Source organism: Poromitra crassiceps (genome assembly GCF_964638095.1).
Source record: "Poromitra crassiceps genome assembly, chromosome: 7".
Classification (NCBI taxonomy): domain Eukaryota; kingdom Metazoa; phylum Chordata; class Actinopteri; order Beryciformes; family Melamphaidae; genus Poromitra; species Poromitra crassiceps.
In genome coordinates, this window is record NC_139628.1 from 48,505,550 (window position 1) to 48,528,955 (window position 23,406).

At 42.6% G+C, this 23,406-nt stretch overlaps 2 protein-coding genes across 2 annotated transcripts; both read right to left on the minus strand.

The window, feature by feature from the left end:
- Positions 1-4,881: 4,881 nt before the first annotated feature.
- On the minus strand, positions 4,882-5,829 carry LOC310779667 (olfactory receptor 52K1-like; the record flags this gene model as incomplete). Its single annotated transcript, XM_083640169.1, has 1 exon — positions 4,882-5,829. Exon 1 carries the CDS (start codon positions 5,824-5,826, stop codon positions 4,882-4,884), a length of 945 nt encoding a protein of 314 aa, XP_083496295.1. The 5' UTR covers positions 5,827-5,829.
- A 2,599-nt stretch (positions 5,830-8,428) lies between these two features.
- LOC310779668 (olfactory receptor 52K1-like) lies at positions 8,429-10,076 on the minus strand (the record flags this gene model as incomplete). The annotated part of the gene is given in 3 exon segments (XM_083640170.1): positions 8,429-9,126; positions 9,129-9,237; positions 9,945-10,076. Coding segments are annotated over 3 exon segments (939 nt in total).
- Between the last annotated feature and the right edge of the window lie 13,330 nt (positions 10,077-23,406).

The following is a 23,406-nucleotide window of genomic DNA, read 5'->3' on the forward strand; positions in this document are numbered from 1 at the left end:
TAATTTTATGGCCTTAAGGAGAGAGAGACAGAGAGGGGCACATATCACAATCAAATGCACCATTTCAAAATCACACAAATCCACTTTAGTAGCCTATATTCATAAAACAAATCATTAAATCAATCATATCAACTTTTAACGTTTGCTAATATGGAAACATCCTGGAGCCCCAGAATGCACGTGGCTGTCCACGCAGTCACATGCTGGTGCTATGAAGGTCTTCGTCGGAGTCAGTGTGTTTCATGAAGAATGGCGACCAGGCCAGGTCATAGGGCGGGGCATATACTATGCATTCATGGCCTCAAACATTTAGGGATGATTTATCAATCATTGTGGCTACTGCCGCTATAGATCTTAAACAAGGTGGCAGATGACCTGCTACAGAAACACAGCTTCACAGAATAATAGGCTATGTGGGCAGGGGGCGGACTGGGATTATAATTCAGGCCGAGCATTAGATACCAAGGAGACCAGGCCGATACAGGCCGACGCGTGTGCCGGCGTCCGAAAAAACTTTGGCCCGTTTGAAGCCCAATTTGGGTCGTTTGAAGCCCAATTTGGGTCGTTTGAAGCCAGATTTGGGCCATTTGAAGCCCAATTTGGGCCGTCTGCAGCCAGATTTGGGCCGTTTGAAGCCCAATTTGGGCCGTTTGAAGCCCAATTTGGGCCGAGTCCAATTTTACAATGAGATGCACCCACTTTAACCCTGAATAAAGTAATAAAACCACTAGTAAACCAGTAGGCGGCTTTTTTTTTTTTTTTTTTGCAGGCCAGGCCAGGCCAGGCCACCGGGCATTTGCCCGACGTGCCCGATTATGCAGTCCGTGCCTGGCTATGGGCCAGAAATGTGAACCATGTTTCTGTGTAAGGATGCCTGTGGCAAAACCTTCCTTTTCATGCACATGCAAGTGGAAGGCTTGATGATAGTCTGGGAGACCGAGGGCTGGTGCGGTGACAAGCGACTGCTTTAGGGTTTGGAAAGCGTTCTTCATTTCTTGTGACCAGTGTTGAGCAAGTTACTTTCAAAATGTAATATATTACATATTACTAGTTACTTTCATTTGAAAGTAATAAGATACATTACAATATTACTGTCTGTGTAGAGTAACTTGTTACTTATTGCACTACTTTTGCATTACTTTCACCAAAACAACAGCAGCAGCAGAAGAATGACATCGCAGCCCCGGAAACATCCAGAAAAATAATGTCAGTGAAGTCAGTGTAAACCGCCCAAAATTCTAAATGTTAAACTTTTCCTTTGTTATTGTCATCTGTAGTGGTTGTTTGCATAAAAACAGACAGTTTGATTAGGAAATGATTGTATCTTTATTTAAATATGTGCTTTGATTTAAAAAAAAAAAATCAATTTGTAACTTGAGTTACTTGACAAAGTAACTGGTATAATATTACTGAGATCCAGTAATAAGTTATATTACTGAGTTACTGCTAAAAGTAATATATTACATGTAATATGTTACTTTTGTAATGAGTTACCCCCAACACTGCTTGTGACCAAGTAATCCTTGTTTCAGTGTTGATGCCCGCAGGATCGAGTCATTGCGGCTGTAATCATGCAACCAGTGTCTCATGTACTTTGCCATCCCCCGAAACCATGTCATGCTTTTCTTTATGGCAGGAGGAGGAAGAGAGCACACACTTTGACCCTTTCACACACACACACACACACACACACACACACACACACGTAAACACACACACACACACACACACACATACACGTAAACACACACACACACACACACACACACACACACACACACGTACACACAGAATAGGTGCTTAATTAACATGACTCAGTTCAATGTCATTGACCACAAGAAACTAGAAGAAACGATACGAGGCCTTAAATCCTCATCGTGTTGCCTAGACACCCTGCCAACAAGCTTTCTAAAAAATGTCTACAGTTGCCTGGCGACCGACATACTGAAGATAATTAATACCTCTCTTCTTACAGGCATTTTCCCAAAATCTCTAAAAACTGCAGTTGTTAAGCCCTTGCTAAAGAAGCGTAGCCTCGACCCCTCTATAATCAGCAATTACAGACCAATATCAAATCTTCCCTTTATTAGCAAAATACTCGAAAAAACTGTCTACCAACAACTCAATACCTTTCTATCCTCCAATGACCTCCTAGATCCTTTCCAATCAGGCTTCCGACCCCATCATAGCACCGAAACTGCGCTTATCAGAGTTATAAATGACATCCGAATGAACACTGATTCAGGTAAAATCTCAATCTTAGTGTTACTAGACCTCAGCGCTGCCTTTGATACGGTTGACCACGAAATTCTATTGGACAGACTGGAAAACTGGGTCGGGCTTTCCGGCACGGTCCTAGAGTGGTTCAGATCTTATCTGCAAGACAGGAACTACTTTGTCTCCATTGGCAACTACACATCTGACCAAACCAAAATGACATGTGGGGTACCCCAAGGATCAATTTTAGGTCCTGTCCTGTTTAACCTTTATATGCTCTCTCTGGGCCTAATTATGCAAAAAAACAAAATAGCTTATCATAGCTATGCAGATCCAACTCTACATAGCCCTCTCATCGGATGACTATGCCCCCATAGAGTCACTGTGTCAGTGCCTTGCGCAAATTAATGATTGGATGTGCCAGAATTTTCTCCAACTTAATAAAGACAAAACAGAGATAATTGTCTTCGGCAAAAAAGAAGATAGGCTCAAAGTTACTGCTCACCTCGAATCCCTATCTCTGAAGCCAAAGGACCAGGTAAAAAATCTTGGCATTATTATTGACTCTGATCTAAATTTCAACTCCCACATCAAGCTTATAAGAAAATCTGCCTTCTATCATCTAAAAAATATAGCAAGGATTAGAGGCTATATGTCCAAACAAGATCTTGAAAAACTAATTCATGCTTTCATTTCTAGCAGGCTAGACTACTGCAACAGTCTTTTCAATGGTCTTCCCAAAAAAGCTGTTAAACAACTTCAGCTCATTCAGAATGCGGCTGCTAGAGTTCTAACAAGAACCAAGAAAGCTGAACACATTACACCAGTTCTCAAATCCCTGCATTGGCTGCCAGTAAATCTTAGAATAGACTTTAAAATTCTGCTAATAGTTTACAAATCTCTCAATGGGTCAGGCCCACACTACATCTCTGAAATGCTTCTACACTATGAACCATCCAGATCCCTGAGATCTTCAGGCACTGGTCTACTAATTGTCCCAAGGACCAAATCTAAACATGGTGAAGCCGCGTTCTCCCACTATGCCTCTCATAACTGGAACAAACTCCCTGAACACATTAGATCTGCCCCTACTCTGCCTATTTTTAAATCCAAGCTAAAGACCTTTATGTTTACTCTTGCTTTTAACTGCTACTAAACTACTGCCTCTCTCGGCCTGTAATTTTAAAAAGATTTTTCCTGTACATTTCCAACAAATGGACTGTACATGTAATAATAATACTGAAGAGTGCCTTGTAACTTATTTAAAACAGAAATAATGTTTCATGTTTGTTAATTTGAGTATATATTTTAACTAAAACTGTCGGCTGTGTTTTTTATGTGTTTTTTATATGTGCATTGCTTTGCTGCTTGTTTTTTCGATTATTTTTTTGTAAAGCACCTTGAATTGCCTTTGTGTATGAAAGGTGCTATATAAATAAAATTTGACTTGACTTGACTTGACTTGACACACGTACACACACACACACACACACACACACACACACACACACACCATCACACATACGGTACATTGATGTTTGTAACATCATTTTTACTTGACTTTCTGTGTGTGTTTTTAAAGGTATAGAGTGTTATACTGATCATTATCATTACTTGGGCTATAGGCCAGCTAGTTGATTAGCTAACCAAACTCTTGTCTGTCTTGTTTTAATAATAATAATAATAATAATGATTGGATTTATATAGCGCCTTTCCAAGTGCTCAAAGCGCTTCACAGAATCATTATTCGTTCACACCATTCGTACGGGTGGTTCGAAGGCGTGGCAGCCACACATCGGCGCTCAACGGCCCCTCCGACCACCATCATTCATGTCTACATTCATACCAATCAAAACAAGTTTTGGTATTGCTTGTTTTCTGTCTTCTGTCATTTTCCTTTGTGCTCATTGCATTTTACTATTTCTTATCATTTTACTATTGTCATTTTATTATTGCATTTGACTATTGCTTGTCATGTAATGTGTAATGTGTTTGGAGCCCAGGAAGACTAGGCTTGGCGGCAGCTACAGGGGATCGTCTTAAATAAACAAATAAACATGGTCATGCCAGCAGAACTGACACTGTGCAGCTAAGTGAGAGAGAGGTGGCTGTTGGGTACGTTCCCTGCAGCTCGATGTTGGAGACTCTGTTCTACCAATGATAATCAATGATAATAATAAAAAATCAGGAGGTAAACAATAGTGATTCAGCATGTACACCATGTGCTTGAACCACTAGTGATCGTCCTCACTATATTTGTGAGGCCCTTCAAACAAAAATACAACACATGAAACAAACTGAGTCGGCTTGAAAGTCCACTCCTGCAACCAACAACATCTAATTTAAATAAAAAAGAACTGATTAAAGCCGAGTGATGAAAATCAGTTTTAAAAACTAGTTTATCAAACATTATTATATCGCAAAAGAATACAGTTTTACATTGGCAGTTGGCACCTTCATCTCTAAATACAAATTTCTACAGATACAGATTAATGTAATAGAGTTCAACCACATGAATCATAAGGAGTTGCAAACCTTTGCATACCTTTTCTAAAAATGAAGAAAAGTATTTGAAATCATACGACTATTATACGAATATTTAAGTGGAAAATTGGTCTCTGTTATGATAATGTCATTACCAAAAAACACACACTTGTTTTCGAATTAAAATGATGGAAAAACCTTTCTGGAGCGGAATACGTTGAACAAGAATCTGCGGATCTCTTTTGACTGCACCCCATAAATAATGGGGTTCAGGCTACCGGGGATGATATGAAACAGGATGGCAGAGAGTTTCCTGTAGTCTGAGTACAGGGGGAAGCGATGCAGGACGATTATCAGCATTCCACAAAAACACATAAGCAGGTATACAAACAGATGGGTGCTACAGGTCTGTAGAGCTTTGCTGTTCAAAGACTTGCTCTTACTCGTCAGGCAGACAGTTGTGATTTTAGCATAAGTGAGAACCATGCTGCCTATAGAAGCTATGAACAACACCACAGTGAAAGTGAGGCCATAGACATTATTGATAAAGACACTCTCACAGGAGAGTTTAAACAACGAGGCGTTGTCACAGACAGGGTTTGTGATCAGAGTCCTGCATCGGTTCAGGCGTACGGTCAAACCGAGGAGAATAGCTACCAAAACAAAGGCCACCCCCCAGGCAGAAACGGTTAATTTGATCACCATTTTATCACTCATGATTGTAGTGTAGCGCAGGGGGTTGCAGATGGCCACATATCTGTCAAGGGCCATGATCATGAGGACTGTGTGAGAGGTGGTACCGAACATGTGTGCCATGAAGGCCTGGACCACACACTCATAATAGCTGATGAGACGTTCAGAGGGAGGCAGCAGCATGTCTTTAAGCAGCCGCGGCAGCATGATAGAGTTTCCAACGATATCATTGATTGGCAGATTGCAAAAAAGGAGATACATGGGCTGGTGAAGGCTCTTGTCGATGCACACCAGGACTACAATGCCCACGTTGGCAAACATAATAAATAGATAGGAGAAGAGGAAAAATAGAAAAACAGGATACATGGAATACTCTGTGACCTTTAAGCCCTCCAGCTGGAGCGTGAAGCTGTTGTAGGTGTTGTTTTCCATCAACCTGAAATAAGAAACACAAGAGGGGATATTATTATCACATTATGTGATAATAATAATTTATTATTATTATTATTGTAGGTAATAATAATAATAATAATAATAATAATAATAATAATAATAATAATAATAATAATAATAATAATAATAATAATAATAAAGGTAATAATAATAATAATAATAATAATAATAATTTTAGGCTATCAGATAACAGATAGTGATATGCTGTATGGCAATGTAGCTGCTGTAACAATACATAGCCGATCCTGTATCAACATTTAGTGGACAAAGTAGTTCAGGAAACAATTTGCATCTGTCAATGAAAACCGATCATCCCCTACCAAACACGTGCAATTTCTTAAAGTGCACTTAGCCATTGGTCCAACAGTACCTATCGGATGATTGCCTATAGAATCACTACAAAAATGTGATATGAACATGAAATGGTTATACCTGCTTACTGCTTTCTGTCTCTAGTTGTTCATGCACTCATCTAATATTTACCAGCCAAACTTCAGCCAGAAGTAGGACCTCAACGTCTGTTACAGTTTTTATAAACATGATTTTATTGTCTGGGGAAATAATTGTCTTTACCTCAGACAATGTGTGATGCAGCATCAAGTCGTCAAATCCATGGAAACTGTCAATTGGCTCTCTAGGTGGGAGCAAATGAAACATGCAGTGTATTGTTTTGTCTGGTGTCAAGAAACCAGCCCACATTACATCATTTAGCAGATGCCTTTATCAAAAGTGACTTATAGTACATTTTGTCAACAGTAGTGAAATCAATTGCAATACAGTCTGCATCAGCTAAGACATTTTTTAAGGAATAAGTCGAATTTGTTAATAGTTGAAGGAATAAGTCGCTTTTTTCATTGCATTTGCCCGACTTGCCCGATTATGCAGTCCGCGCCTGGCTATGGGCCAGAAATGTGAACCATGTTTCTGTGTACGTAAGGATGCCTGTGGCAAAACCTTCCTTTTCATGCACATGCAAGTGGAAGGCTTGATGATAGTGTGGGAGACCGAGGGCTGGTGCGGTGACAAGCGACTGCTTTAGGGTTTGGGAAGCGTTCTTCATTTCTTGTGACCAGTGTTGGGCAAGTTACTTTCAAAATGTAATATATTACATATTACTAGTTACTTTCATTTGAAAGTAATAAGATACATTACAATATTACTGTCTGTGTAGAGTAACTCGTTACTTATTGCACTACTTTTGCATTACTTTCACCAAAACAACAGCAGGAGCAGAAGAATGACATCGCAGCCCCGGAACATCCAGAAAAATAATGTCAACCGCCTTGAAGTCAGTGTAAACCGCCCAAAATTCTAAATGTTAACCTTTTCCTTTGTTATTGTCATCTGTAGTAGTTGTTTGCATAAAAACAGACAGTTTGATTAGGAAATGATTGTATCTTTATTTAAATATGTGCTTTGATTTAAAAAGAAAATCCATTTGTAACTTGAGTTACTTGACAAAGTAACTGGTATAATATTACTGAGATCCAGTAATAAGTTATATTACTGAATTACTGCTAAAAGTAATATATTACATGTAATATGTTACTTTTGTAATGAGTTACCCCCAACACTGCTTGTGACCAAGTAATCCTTGTTTCAGTGTTGATGCCCGCAGGATCGAGTCATTGCGGCTGTAATCATGCAACCAGTGTCTCATGTACTTTGCCATCCCCCGAAACCATGTCATGCTTGTCTTTATGGCAGGAGGAGGAAGGGAGCACAGCACTTTGACCCTTTCACACACACACACACACACATACACACACACGCACGCACGCACGCACGCACGCACGCGCACGCACACACACACACACACACACACGTACACACACCATCACACATGTTTGTAACATCATTTTTACTTGACATTCTGTGTGTGTTTTTAAAGGTATAGAGTGTTATACTGATCATTATATTACTTGGGCTATAGGCCAGCTAGTTGATTAGCTGACCAAACTCTTGTCTGTCTTGTTTTGGTATTGCTTGTTTTCTGTCTTCTGTCATTTTCCTTTGTGCTCATTGCATTTGACTATTTCTTATCATTTTACTATTGTCATTTTATTATTGCATTTGACTATTGCTTGTCATGTAATGTGTAATGTGTTTGGAGCCCAGGAAGACTAGCGGTCGTCTTGGCGGCAGCTACTGGGGATCCTCTTAAATAAACAAATAAACATGGTCATGCCAGCAGAACTGACGCTGTGCAGCTAAGTGGGAGAGAGGTGGCTGTTGGGTACGTTCCCTGCAGCTCGATGTTGGAGACTCTGTTCTACCAATGATAATCAATGATAATAATAAAAAAATTAGTAGGTAAACAATAGTGGTTCAGCATGTACACTATGTGCTTGAACCACTAGTGATCATCCTCACTATATTTGTGAGGCCCTTCAAACAAAAATACAACACATGAAACAAACTGAGTCGGCTTGAAAGTCCACTCCTGCAACCAACATCTAATATAAATCAAAAAGAGCTGATTAAAGCCGAGTGATGAAAATCAGTTTTAAAAACTAGTTTATCAAACATATCGCAAAACAATACAGTTTTACATTGGCAAAAACACACACTTGTTTTCGAATTAAAATGATGGAAAAACCTTTCTGGAGCGGAATACGTTGAACAAGAATCTGCGGATCTCTTTTGACTGCACCCCATAAATAATGGGGTTCAGGCTACCGGGGATGATATGAAACAGGATGGCAGAGAGTTTCCTGTAGTCTGAGTACAGGGGGAAGCGATGCAGGATGATTATCAGCATTCCAAATACAAACATAACCAGGTATACAAACAGATGGGTGCTACAGGTCTGTAGAGCTTTGCTGTTCAAAGACTTGCTCTTACTCGTCAGGCAGACAGTTGTGATTTTAGCATAAGTGAGAACCATGCTGCCTACAGAGGCCGTCAGCAGAACCACACTGAAGGTGAGGCCATAGACGTTATTGATAAAGACACTCTCACAGGACAGTTTAAACAACGAGGCGTTGTCACAGTAAAGGTTTGTGATCAGAGTCCTGCATCGGTTCAGGCGTACGGTCAAACCGAGGAGAATAGCCACCAAAACAAAGGCCACCCCCCAGGCAGAAACGGTTAATTTGATCACCATTTTATCACTCATGATTGTAGTGTAGCGCAGGGGGTTGCAGATGGCCACATATCTGTCAAAGGCCATGATCATGAGTATTGTATGAGCGGCAGTGGCGAACATGTGTATCGTGAAGGCCTGGACCACACACTCATAATAGCTGATGAGACGTTCAGAGGGAGGCACCAACATAACAACAGCCGCGGCAGCATGATAGAGTTTCCAACGATATCATTGATTGAGAGATTGCAAAACAGGAGATACATGGGCTGGTGGAGGCTCTTGTCGATGCACACCAGGGGCCGGTTGCACCAAGTGGTCTTAACTATGCCTGGTCGTAACTCCTACGTCGGTCTTAGTTAAGACCAGTCTTTAGAGTGGATTTATGCCTGTTGCACCAACACGGCTTACGTCTGGTCTTAACTACGCCGGTCGTAGCAATGCGCGTCCATGTGAATTGCCAGGGAATGCACCCTGATTGGATGATGTTGCAAAAATGTGCCTCGCGACCTGCTTGAGCGTCACTGTGCCACTACGCTCTATCAGCCACTACTGTATGTGCATCACTACACCCTCCCTCATCCCACCCTCCCTCGCTCCGGGGGGAAAATGGCGGTGATTGAGCCAGACAGACAGTCTGAATGAAATTTAATGTAACGTTCCCAATTCTATGTATTAAATTCTAAAAAATTAACGGCAACATTTGGGAAGGCTAAGCCACACAACTAGTTCGTTATAATCTAACATCATGCTTCGATGGCTGTGTTACGACGGTGACGTGACGATGACGGTAAGGACTCAAAACGGTCTCCGCTGATAAGACACGGAGATCTCTGTTACAGGCAGGCTCTACGCCTCCTCCTGACCAGGCGTAAGAGTTACGCCTGGGCTTAGTGAAAAGAAGGCTTAGGCCGTCTTGGTGCAACCGGCGTAGCTGTTAGGTCGTAAAGTTACGACCAACTTAGCTTAAGACCAGTGTAAGACCAGTTGGTGCAACTGGCCGCTGGACTACAATGCCCACGTTGGCAAACATAATAAATAGATAGGAAAAGAGGAAAAATAGAAAAACAGGATACATGGAATACTCTGTGACCTTTAAGCCCTCCAGCTGGAGCGTGAAGCTGTTGTAGGTGTTGTTTTCCATCAACCTGAAATAAGAAACAAGAAGGGATATCAAAGAAGAGATGAGGAGGGCTACGGCGTTCAAAAAACAGCGAGGCAAGAGTCAAACGAAGGTGCTCTTTGGATGAAGCATGGGTGTGGCAGCAGAGAAATCCAACAAATACAGAATCCAAGGCATTCTTCTTAATAAGTTAAAAGGCTTTAATAATAGTGCTATAGTTCATACTGGAACAATAAAAGTATAAAAGCGTCAACATGTTTCGGCCAACGCAGTGGCCTATATATATATATATATATATATATATATTTGTATATTGAAAAGTATACAAATAAAGTTCCATCCATCCATCTTCAACAGCTTATCTGGGACATTAGTAACGCTGAGTAATTTTTTTTCTTTTTTGGCCTTATTAATTTATGGATGATGTGCATGATCACATTTCTTGGTTTGAGTTCAAAGCCGAGCGAGCTGCAGCATTTTGAACTAACTAGGCGGTGAGTTGATTTCAGGCTTAAAGGGAATGACAGTAATCGAGTTTCTCCAGGTCTGTGGCTGAAATCAAAAACTTGGCGATATTTCCCAAATGATTAAAAAAAACATGGCTGAAGTGATTTTTTTATAGTCATACAGTACATTCTGTCATTGTGGTACTTATGGGTGGTATTAAAGTGTCCAGTTTCATGATGCGTTATCTGCAGTTGACAGAGTGAATTGGCTGTAAATATGTCTCTCTGGGGGGTGGGGCAGATGTGAGTAATGCTCAGATCAGGACTGAGTCCGTTGTCATGGCGATGGTGCGCTATAGAAGCTTTGGTCCAATGCTTGTCCGTCTGCTTTCAATCAGACTAAAAGTTAAGTTACCCGACCCCAGATAAGTAAGTTAAGTTGTGGACCAGTGATGTCATTTGTGCACAAATGACATCACTGGCCCACAACCAGGGGCGTTTCTATGGGCGGGCACGGGTAGGCACAGGCCCGCCAACTTCTTGCCCTCGCCCAGCCAATCAACTTGCTATGGTGAATTTTTTTTTCTTTTTCTTTTTTTGCTGTTGTTGTTGTTGTCGTTGTTAATAAATCACCTAAAATGACAATGTGTGGTTTGCAGTCTTTGTCTACTCTGTTTATTTGTGTGATTCAACATTACATTTCATTTCCTGTGTGATGTTTGCATCGGAAATCTACCACAATGCAGCGCTGCCCAAAAATTGTGCAAAATTGGTTGTTTTCTAGAATCAAACTTGCTGCTGCCTTGCTAGCTAATGGTTTTGTAGCTTAAAAACGCAGGGCGGCACATCATCTCCAGAGTCTAACGCCCGGGCCAGACATCTCGCGTCTACCTAGTGCGTGCGGGGGGAAAATGGCGGTGATTGAGCCAGACAGACAGTCTGAATGAAATTTAATGTAACGTTCCCAATTCTATGTATTAAATTCTAAAAAATGAACGGCAACATTTGGGAAGGCTAAGCCACACAACTAGTTCGTTATAATCTAACATCATGCTTCGATGGCTGTGTTACGACGGTGACGTGACGATGACGGTAAGGACTCAAAAAGGTCTCCGCTGATAAGACACGGAGATCTCTGTTACAGGCAGGCTACGCCTCCTCCTGACCAGGCGTAAGAGTTACGCCTGGGCTTAGTGAAAAGAAGGCTTAGGCCGTCTTGGTGCAACCGGCGTAGCTGTTAGGTCGTAAAGTTACGACCAACTTAGCTTAAGACCAGTGTAAGACCAGTTGGTGCAACTGGCCGCTGGACTACAATGCCCACGTTGGCAAACATAATAAATAGATAGGAAAAGAGGAAAAATAGAAAAACAGGATACATGGAATACTCTGTGACCTTTAAGCCCTCCAGCTGGAGCGTGAAGCTGTTGTAGGTGTTGTTTTCCATCAACCTGAAATAAGAAACAAGAAGGGATATCAAAGAAGAGATGAGGAGGGCTACGGCGTTCAAAAAACAGCGAGGCAAGAGTCAAACGAAGGTGCTCTTTGGATGAAGCATGGGTGTGGCAGCAGAGAAATCCAACAAATACAGAATCCAAGGCACTCTTCTTAATAAGTTAAAAGGCTTTAATAATAGTGCTAGTTCATACTGGAACAATAAAAGTATAAAAGCGTCAACATGTTTCGGCCAACGCAGTGGCCTTCATCATATATATATATATATATATATATATATATATATATATATATATATATATATATATATATATATATATTTGTATATTGAAAAGTATACAAATAAAGTTCCATCCATCCATCTTCAACAGCTTATCTGGGACATTAGTAACGCTGAGTAATTTTTTTTCTTTTTTGGCCTTATTAATTTATGGATGATGTGCATGATCATATTTCTTGGTTTGAGTTCAAAGCCGAGCGAGCTGCAGCATTTTGAACTAACTAGGCGGTGAGTTGATTTCAGGCTTAAAGGGAATGACAGTAATCGAGTTTCTCCAGGTCTGTGGCTGAAATCAAAAACTTGGCGATATTTCCCAAATGATTAAAAAAAAACATGACTGAAGTGTTTTTTTTTATAGTCATACAGTACATTCTGTCATTGTGGTACTTATGGGTGGTATTAAAGTGTCCAGTTTCATGATGCATTATCTGCAGTTGACAGAGTGAATTGGCTGTAAATATGTCTGTCTGGGGCAGATGTGAGTAATGCTCAGATCAGGACTGAGTCCGTTGTCATGGCGATGGTGCGCTATAGAAGCTTTGGTCCAATGCTTGTCCGTCTGCTTTCAATCAGACTAAAAGTTAAGTTACCCGACCCCGGATAAGTAAGTTAAGTTGTGGACCAGTGATGTCATTTGTGCACAAATGACATCACTGGCCCACAACCAGGGGCGTTTCTATGGGCGGGCACGGGTAGGCACAGGCCCGCCCACTTCTTGCCCTCGCCCAGCCAATCAACTTGCTATGGTGATTTTTTTTTTCTTTTTCTTTTTTTGCTGTTGTTGTTGTTGTCGTTGTTAATAAATCACCTAAAATGACAATGTGTGGTTTGCAGTCTTTGTCTACTCTGTTTATTTGTGTGATTCAACATTACATTTCATTTCCTGTGTGATGTTTGCATCGGAAATCTACCACAATGCAGCGCTGCCAAAAAATTGTGCAAAATTGGTTGTTTTCTAGAATCAAACTTGCTGCTGCCTTGCTACTGTAGAGGGTTGGAAAATGGCCTTTATGAAAAGTAACGTAAATAACTTACACCCCCTTATTTTTTTATATAAATCATTTAAATCGCTAGCTACTTTATAAGTTGGCTCTCCATACATTCTTTTTAGATTTAGTCTCAAATGCTATTACTTCTTGTGACAGCAGGTGTCGCTGTAATACCAGGTTCAGTAGGAAACAACCAACTCAACGCTGTGTCAGTGACGTCAGGCAAGTCAGAGGTCAGACACCGAAATAAACATGGCGTCCGTTGGTTGAACACTGATCCTTGTCCCGTTTCTTACTGCTCCGCAGCCATCCAGGACTGCGAAGCTAAATAGCTATTGGCCCAGGTACCCCTAGACCTGAGGCCGGTAACAACTGGGGGCTCGTCCGGCGATCCAGCTGAGAACGCCACCACTGCAACTGCGATATCCTGTTTCCAGAGCTTCAGGGAAGGCTGCCTCCACAGCGTCATCCAGAGAGCCACGGCTTCAGGGAATCCAGTCACGATGGCTTCTTCAGATTCTCCGCTACTGATCTGGAAACTGCAGAAGAAATTGCCAGCTTTAAGTTTCAGTCAACTGCAAACTGTGGTACGCGAAATCGGTAATGAACAAAAGAAAGAGATCGATACATCCACCACAACTGAACCCGAACTGTTCAATGTGATTGTCGATTTCATAAGGAGTGACAAGCTCAAGGAATTGGAAGATGAAGGCATGTCTTGCCTGCTGCTTCTCCATGATCTGGTGGAGGGCTTGTTAGCTGCTGCGAACACTGCTCACACGGAAGATGTCACGGACACTGCTCAGAAGGAAAACGTTTCGGACACTCCTCACGCGGAAGACGGGTCGGAGGACAGGGTGGAAATCGAAGATGCTGACTCCCAGCATAAATCTCCATCCCCACCGACACGGTCATCGCCAGTCATCTCAGCCAGGTCTACTACTCCAGTCAGTGTGAAGAAGGGTGTTAGAGTCAGCACATCTTCGTATGGTTCTGATCAGGTAGTAAGACTCACTGACGTTGCAGGTTTGTTACCCCGTAGAGAGTTTAAGATCCATGGCGGTCAACTATCTGATTCAGGGTCTGAAATTCCGTACAACAGTATCTGCAAACAAATCAATGAGGGTCTTAAGGAAGGTTTCAGTGAATCTGAGGTTATCAGAACAGTGATAAAAGTAACTAAACCAGGTAACTTCAGAGAAATGCTAACCAACAAAGATGACCTCACAGTAGATGAGTTACAACGGTTTCTCAGATCTCACATCAGGGAGAAAAGTAGCACAGAACTCTTCCACGAATTGAGTAATGCTAAACAGCAGGAGAAAGAGACCTCACAGCAATTCATGTATCGTATTATGGGTCTCAAACAGCGTGTTCTATCAGCCTCACAACATAGCAATAGTGAATTTAGTTATGACAAAAGGCTGGTACAGGGTACATTCCTCCATACGCTTTACCAAGGTTTAACTGAGAGAAATAGCCACATCAGGAGTGATCTTAAACCTCACCTCAGAGACTTACAGGTGACCGATGATTTTTTGTTGGAGCAAATCACTAAGTCTGCTAGTGAAGAGGCCGACAGGCTCAAACGCCTTGGCACTGTAACTAAATCTAAACCAGCAATCATTAGCTCCGCTCAGCAGGGTGACAACAGACCAGTTGACCAGACAAAGCTGACTGAAGTTAACTGTAACATACAAGCTAATCAGACTGCTATCATGGAATTGACGGCGCAGGTGTCGACATTGACAAAACACTTGACTAAACTGACTACAAAAGCCGACAGTGAGACTCCCCAAGATCTTTGGCAACCCCAGAGAAGCACCCAGACTGGGAGGACTGATACCAAAGGCCGTTGTGCTCAATGCGTGCAACAGGGAACTATGTCATGCCCCCACTGCTTTCGCTGCGGTCAGGCGGGACATCGAGCTGTCGGATGCCTGAAAAGACAATGGTCGGGAAACGGAGCGCAGTCACTGGAGAGGGACAGCCACTGACTGAGACAACTGCAACGTCCCCTGTAAAAGTCAATTCCATTCAAACCGAGAAACCACTGACAGTGAATGCTCAACCCAAAACAAGAAAAAAACGTGTTGCCCAACTCATTGGAAAACGGTGCACGGTTTCTTGTGCCATCAACGGGGTCCCAGTGCAGATGCTTTTTGACTCAGGAGCTCAGGTAACGATAGTTGGGAGAGAGTGGGTAGATAAGAAGTTACCAAATGTCACGATCCAACCCCTTGAGAGTTTGCTAGCCGACAAACCTTTAGAGGTCACTGCAGCTAATGGTACCGATGTCCCATTTGATGGCTGGATAGATGTAACTCTAGAGATAGTGAGTGTAAACCATGGGACTGTAGCAGTGCAGGTTCCCATGTTAGTAGGCCAAAGTTGTGTCAGCGTTCCACTATTGGGGTCAAATGTTATTGCAGAGATAATCAAAGGAAATGAGCAGACAGACAGCATGGATATTAGCTTACTGCTAAAAGAAGCGTTAAGTGTTAGTGAAAATACAGTCAAGGCCATAGTGTCTATTCTCAGTGCAACTGTATCAGACGAAGAAGCTCCTCAGTATGATGTCAGGTCAGGGAAGAAAGGGCTTACAATTTCTGCAGGTCAAATAGGTGAGGTGAAGTGCAGAGTGAGGGCATGGCCAGCAGGGGGGTCAATGTTGTATGAGCCAGCTATAGACAGCCACTGCCCAGAAGGTTTAGAGCTGTTCGCTGCTCTGGTGGATGTCCCCAGGGGTTCATCCAAAGTTGTCAGGATCCCGATCCAGAATGTTACCAAACATGACATTTTCCTGTCAGGGAGAACAGAACTAGGCACACTCCAGGAAGTTGCTGATGTGAAACCACTTACCTGCCCTCTGCAAAATGATACACCAGTCAAACCGTCCATGAAAGCTGAAACCTGCTCTGCTCACCTACGCTCTGAAAAGCAAACCCAACAGTTAAATGACAATCAAACTCCTTCAGTCAATGAGAAATGGCACCCACCCGTTGATTTGTCACACTTAGAGGAAAATGAGCAAGACACAATAAGGAAAATGCTGTACGAAGAGTCTGATATTTTTGCCAAAGAAGATAGTGATATTGGCTGCATCCAAAACCTGAAACTCAAAATCAGTTTAAAAGATGAAATACCTGTACAGAAGTGCTACAATGCAATCCCAAAGCCTTTATACAGAGAAGTAAAAGAATACGTACAGAATTTGCTCAATCAAGGATGGATAAGGAAGTCAAAATCGCCATACTCATCTCCTGTGGTATGCGTGCGAAAAAAAGACAGCAGCCTAAGGTTGTGTGTCGACTTCAGAGAACTAAATCGGAAAACCATCCCTGACCGACACCCCTTGCCACGCATCCAACACCTACTGGACAACCTTGGAGGCTACACCTGGTTTTCAATACTTGACCAGGGGAGTGCCTATCACCAGGGCTTTGTGGAGGAAAGTTCACAACACCTCACTGCATTTAACACTCCTTGGGGCTTGTATGAGTGGGTGCGACTCCCATTCGGCCTCACAAATGCACCTGCAGCATTTCAGAGATGCATGGAGGGAGTTTTAGAAGGGTTGAGGGATGAGTGTTCACTACGACAGGTGTTTGGGCGAATGAGGGAACACGGTATCAAACTGCGCGCTAAGAAATGTGAACTTTTCAAACAGCAGGTTAGATACATAGGCCGTGTAGTGTCAAATGAAGGAGTCCAAATAGACCCCAAAGATTTGGAAGCAGTAGTACACCTGAAAGAGAGGGAGCCCAAGACAGTGGGGGAGGTTAGATCTTTAATAGGGTTCTTAAGCTACTACCGCTCTTACATCCAAGACTTTGCTAGAATAGCCAGACCCCTTTTTGACCTTGCAAATGGCCCAAATGAATCCAATCAAACTAGTCGATCCAAGGCTACCAAGGGCAGAACTCGAACTACAAACAATGGTCAGCTGCCATCTAAGACACCTGTTCAGTGGACTCCAGAGCACAGTGCAGTAGTCTCCAGGTTTGTGGATATACTAACCAGTTCTCCTATACTAGGCTATCCAGACTGTGATCTGCCGTTTATTCTGCACACCGATGCCTCAAACGAAGGTCTCGGGGCTGTGCTCTACCAACAGCAGGAAGGTAAACTACGGGTCATAGGCTATGGTTCCCGAGCACTCACTCCAGCCGAAAAGAACTATCATTTGCATTCGGGCAAGTTGGAGTTTCTCGCGCTGAAGTGGGCGATCTGTGAAAAATTCAGAGACTATCTCTACTATGCCCCTACCTTCACAGTATATACTGACAACAACCCACTGACGTATATACTGAGTACAGCAAAGCTCAATGCAGTCGGCCACCGCTGGGTTGGCGAGTTGGCAGACTTTCATTTTGACATTAAGTACAGGCCAGGGAAAATGAATGCCGATGCTGACACACTGTCGCGTTATCCCATCAAGTTCCATGAGCGCATCGGTGAGTACACAGAAATGGTACCCACAGATTTAGTAACAGCTGTCTGGCAAGGAGACAAGGCAGTGGAGAAAGAGGCTGCGCCATGGGCCGCAGCATTGGTCCTCAACTCAACACCTGATGATGACCCACCACATAGTACTGCACCTGTTTTCACTCCCGAGGACATCCGAACTGCACAGAAAAATGACTCTTCCATCAATGAGGTCATAACACTGAAAAAGAGAGGATGGATCCCAAATGACAAGGATAAAAGACAAATGTCACATGAAACAAGGAGACTAGTACATGAATGGAACAAACTAAAACTTGACAAAGGAATTCTCTATCGACATGCTGCTCAGAGGAAACAGTTGGTTTTCCCCACTGAACTGAAACAAATGGTGCTTAAGAACTTGCACGATGATATGGGACATGTTGGTGCGGACAAAGTAATTCACCTGGCAAGAGAGAGGTTCTTTTGGCCTTTTATGCAGAAGGAAATAGAGGATTACGTGATAAGAGGATGTGCTTGCATTAAGCAGAAGCGGCCTTGTGTCCCGAACAAAGCACCCATGGGTTCAATAACATCCAGCGCCCCATTCGAGTTTGTTTCAGTGGACTACCTCCACCTTGAGCGAAGCAAAGGAGGGTATGAATACATACTTGTCCTAGTTGATCATTTCACCCGCTTTGCCCAAGCGTACCCCACCAAAAACAAATCAGGGAAGACAGCGGCAGAGAAAATATTCCAGGATTTCATCCCTAGATTCGGTTACCCTGAAAAATTGCATCACGATCAGGGGCGGGAGTTTGAGAATGCACTGTTTCAGAGACTCCAACAACTGGCTGGTATAGCTCACTCTCGTACCACCCCATACCACCCGCAGGGGAATCCTGTTGAGAGACTGAACAGAACAATTCTCCAACTGCTTCGGACTCTGGAGGAACAGAAAAAGTCTGACTGGAAAGAACATCTGCCTCACATGGTGCATGCGTACAACTGCACTACCCATGAAGCTACGGGATACTCACCATTCTTTCTCTTATATGGAAGAGCCCCACGCTTGCCAATCGACTTGCTCTTTGACCTGAAACCTGAACAAGAGACCTCAGACAGACAAATGTTTGCACAAAAATGGGCAAGTAGGATGCGGGAGGCATACCAGATTGCCTCAGAAAATAGTAAAAAATCATCAGCAAAGGGAAAAAGACAATATGACAAAGGTGTGAAAGGTGCCACACTCCAACCAGGAGACAGGGTACTCGTGCGGAACCTCTCTGAAAGAGGCGGCCCCGGCAAACTCCGTGCCTACTGGGAGGAGAGGGTCCACCGTGTCATTGAGAGAATTGGTGAAGGACCTGTGTATAAAGTGCAAGCTGAGATTGGAAACAAAGTCATCCGGGTTCTCCATCGAAACCTCTTGCTGCCAGTGAATGCATTACCGCTGGAAGAGAATGGAGTGGAACCTGAAAAAAAGAAACGAACAAAGCAGAGAAACTCACCTTTGGAAGATCCTGGAAGGAAACCTGTAAAAAGGAGACAAACAAGACAGACAACAAACAACAGTGAGATGAGAGGACAGGACTCTTATGAATCTGACGAAGAAGAGGACTCATATAGCCCCCGTCCCATACCAGTGTATAGGATGACTCCTATTAGACCTCATACTCACCCAGAATCGCAGCACCCACTGAACCCTTCTGCTCATGAATTTCAACCTGTGAGAAATGTATCAGCTGACAAAGAGCTAGTTAGAGAGGAAGAACCAGCTCACATGCAAGACCCAGCTCACATGCAAGAACCAGCTCACATGCAAGAACCAGCTCACATGCAAGAACCAGCTCGGATGCAAGAACCAGCTTACATGCAAGAACCAGCTCACATGCAAGAACCAGCTCGCATGCAAGAACCAGCTCACAGGCCAACACAGCAACAAAAACAAACAGTTTTACAAGGGGTGGGCGATACAGAAACAAATCAGGAAGGACATGATATCCAAATGGAACACCGGGAAATAGTGGAGGAACCTGAACCAGAGTCCCCGCGTGAACAAACTGTAAGGAGATCCTCGCGTGCACCACAACCCAGAGGAATGTTCACTTATAACAGTTTAGGACAACCTTCATACCAAACTTTCATGCCTGGAGTCAACTCTGTGTTCCCGGGTGTACCATACCTCATGTCAAGTCCTGGGATGCCAAGACTAGTCTTCCCAGACACTAACTTTGTGCCAAGACCAGTAGTCTGGTCATACTAGACTGAGGACTGAAACTTGATTTAAAACACTTGACAGACTCTTTAGATAGTAATGACTCTTCTGAAACTCTTCTTTAACTCATGACTGTGACGACTTATTGTAGCTCCAGATGTCAGGAGACATCTTTAAAAGTAGGGGAGAGTGTAGAGGGTTGGAAAATGGCCTTTATGAAAAGTAACGTAAATAACTTAGACCCCCTTATTTTTTTATATAAATCATTTAAATCGCTAGCTACTTTATAAGTTGGCTCTCCATACATTCTTTTTAGATTTAGTCTCAAATGCTATTACTTCTTGTGACAGCAGGTGTCGCTGTAATACCAGGTTCAGTAGGAAACAACCAACTCAACGCTGTGTCAGTGACGTCAGGCAAGTCAGAGGTCAGACACCGAAATAAACATGGCGTCCGTTGGTTGAACACTGATCCTTGTCCCGTTTCTTACTGCTCCGCAGCCATCCAGGACTGCGAAGCTAAATAGCTATTGGCCCAGGTACCCCTAGACCTGAGGCCGGTAACACTACCTAATGGTTTTGTAGCTTAAAAACGCAGGGCGGCACATCATCTCCAGAGTCTAACGCCCGGGCCAGACATCTCGCGTCTACCTAGTGCGTGTGTGTGCGTCGCGTGGGGGCTGCGGCTGGGACGCTCGCGGCATCCACACAGGCAGCGTTGCTGCTGCGTCGCAGCTGCTGCGCTGCTGCGCTGCTGCGCTGCTGTCCTTCTGCCAACTCTCTTCCTATGAGTTTACCTTTTATTACCAATTTAACATCAGATGGAGCTAGCGTTTTAACTGAAGATCGCTTGGGCTCACTTCATAATCGAGGCAGTATTGATTTGTGTGTGTGTGTGTGTGTGTGTGTGTGTGTGTGTGTGTGTGTGTGTGTGTGTGGGGAGGGGAGGAACGAAGCCACGTTCTAGCCTATTCAGTCCCTCCAGGAAATTGCGATTTTGCGATCGCAATAATTAATGCAAATTCAACCAAACTCCATGATATTTGCGGGGGCTTGCAATTTTTCAAAATTCCCACGATTTCGCCGCAAAAAGTTAGTAAAATGCAGCATCTTTACCTGGGTTTGAGATGGGCCCGGCGCCACGAGGGGGCCTAAGGGGGCCCTGCCCCCTCAGTTAAATTTTCTGCCCCCTCACTTAATTTTTTTTTTTTTTTTTTAAGAATAGTTCATCTATAAAGGCCAGTTAGGCAATGTTTGTACCTGACATGTTTCGGCTGCTGTTTCTGCAGTCTTCATCAAATTTGATCAGTTTAAGTTTAAGCTGTAAACATAGCTCTGTTGTTTCAGAATTGGCAGGGAAGCACTATTTGCTGTGCTTTGGTTGTCACAACACAAGGTGTCAGAGATGTAGCTATTTATTAAATTTGAACCTCACTGCATGTTGTAGTGATCATGACGTGATTAAAACAGACACACACACACACACACACACACACACACACACACACACACACAGTCACACACACACAGAGAGAGAGAGAAATCAGCTGCACCCAAGCACACAGCATGCCATGAGCAGAAAGATGGAGACAACGCATCTGATCACTTTATTTCTTTAATTTAATGAACCTGGCACTAACTGGCTATTATTTTGTTTATTTGTTTGTTGATTTTTGCAGCAATTGTTTATTCTATGACTTTTCATATAGACATATATGTTCAGAGTGCTCCAGACAGGTCCCGCATTTCACGTTATGCAAAGCTCAGCTCTATTAATGCCTTAATCTGCTGCTGTGAAATAAATGTTTTATTTGATTTTGAATAGTAGTCTTTCTTGTGTTGTTATTGCACTTTTCAGAGGTTATTATGGTTAAAAAGTCCAGAAATAGGCATAGCGGGTATATAACCTATGTTTTACGATATAAAAATATCATAAAAAAAAAAAATGTCATTTCATCCTGGCGCCGGCCCTGGTTTGAGATATGTGTGCGCGCTGTCATCTTGCCTGGTTGGGAACGAGGGACAACAATAGGAAGTGATGAGAGTATGGGACGTAACGTAACACGTCATCACATTGCAATGAGGAGGGCAAACGCCTCACATTTGCCAACAAAAATAACCGCAAAACAATTACCAAATGTTTTGCATGAAAGTGGAGGCAAACTAATTTGCACTACACACACACACACACACACACACACACACACATACACACACACACACACACACACACACACACACACACACACACACACACACACACACACACAGGTGGCATATTTAGCTTAGGGTCTAGTTGTTTGAATATTTAACAAGGAACAAGGAACAAGGAACAAGGAACAAGGAAGGGATGAGGAGGACAGAAGACGAGGTGTGCCATAGTTATCCACCAAGCCATCATCCCAGGTGAACTGGTCTATAAACAAATCATAACGGAACTGAAAAGACAAAGAACACTGGACATCACAACAAAGAGACCGACACCCTTTAACGCTTTAGCGCTTTAACACAAATGACAGATGACTGGCTGAGAGAAATTGACAAGAAGAAAATGACTGGGGCTGTCCTGCTAGATTTTACTGCAGCATTGGATGTAATTGATCATGGATTGCTGCTGAGAAAACTAGCAAGTTATGGTTTCTCTCAGCCAGCATCATCATGGATAAGAAACTATTTAACGAATCGCTCACAGACAGTTTTCTTTAATGGTAGTTATTCACAAGCTAAATCAGTAAGATGCGGAGTGCCCCAAGGAAGTTGCCTGGGACCTTTGCTCTTCACTAATGATCTGCCTCTAGTACTAAATAACTCCTCCATCTCCATGTACGCAGATGATTCAACTATATACACATCGGCGTTCACAGAAAAATAATTAAATACTGTCCTTGACTCAGAACTGAAATCAGTAGTTGAATGGATAAAAAATAATAAACTTGTATTAAATACATCAAAAACAAATAGCATTGTATTTGGTTCAAGTCATGCCCTTAGTTCAAACCCGGTCTTGAAACTCTCAATGTGACAATCAATCAAGTCCAGGAGACAAAACTCCTTGGAATTATATTAGACAATAAATTAACTTGGTCAAAACACATTGATAAACTTGTAGTTAAAATGGGTAATGGGATTTTTGTTGTTAAAAGACGTGCAAAATCTCTGTCGCCTGTGATTCTAAAACAGGTTATTCAAGCTATAATTTTGTCGTACCTTGATTATTGTCCAGTGGTGTGTTCTAATGCTGCAGTGAACAATCTAAGGAGACTGCAGATGGTACAAAATAAAGCAGCTAGGATTGCACTTCGTTGTGATCATAAAACAAATGTGTCAGCCATGCACAGCTCCTTGGATTGGTCATTTGTAAAAAATAGACTACTCTATTCACTTCTTATGTTTATGTGGAATATTCTTGACACTAAAGACCCCTTATCTCTGTATGAAAATGTAACTCTAAGTCATAACAGGCACACATACTCAACTAGACATGCTACTGCAGGAGGTTTTACACTTCCAGTAGTTAGAACAAATGCCCACATATATTA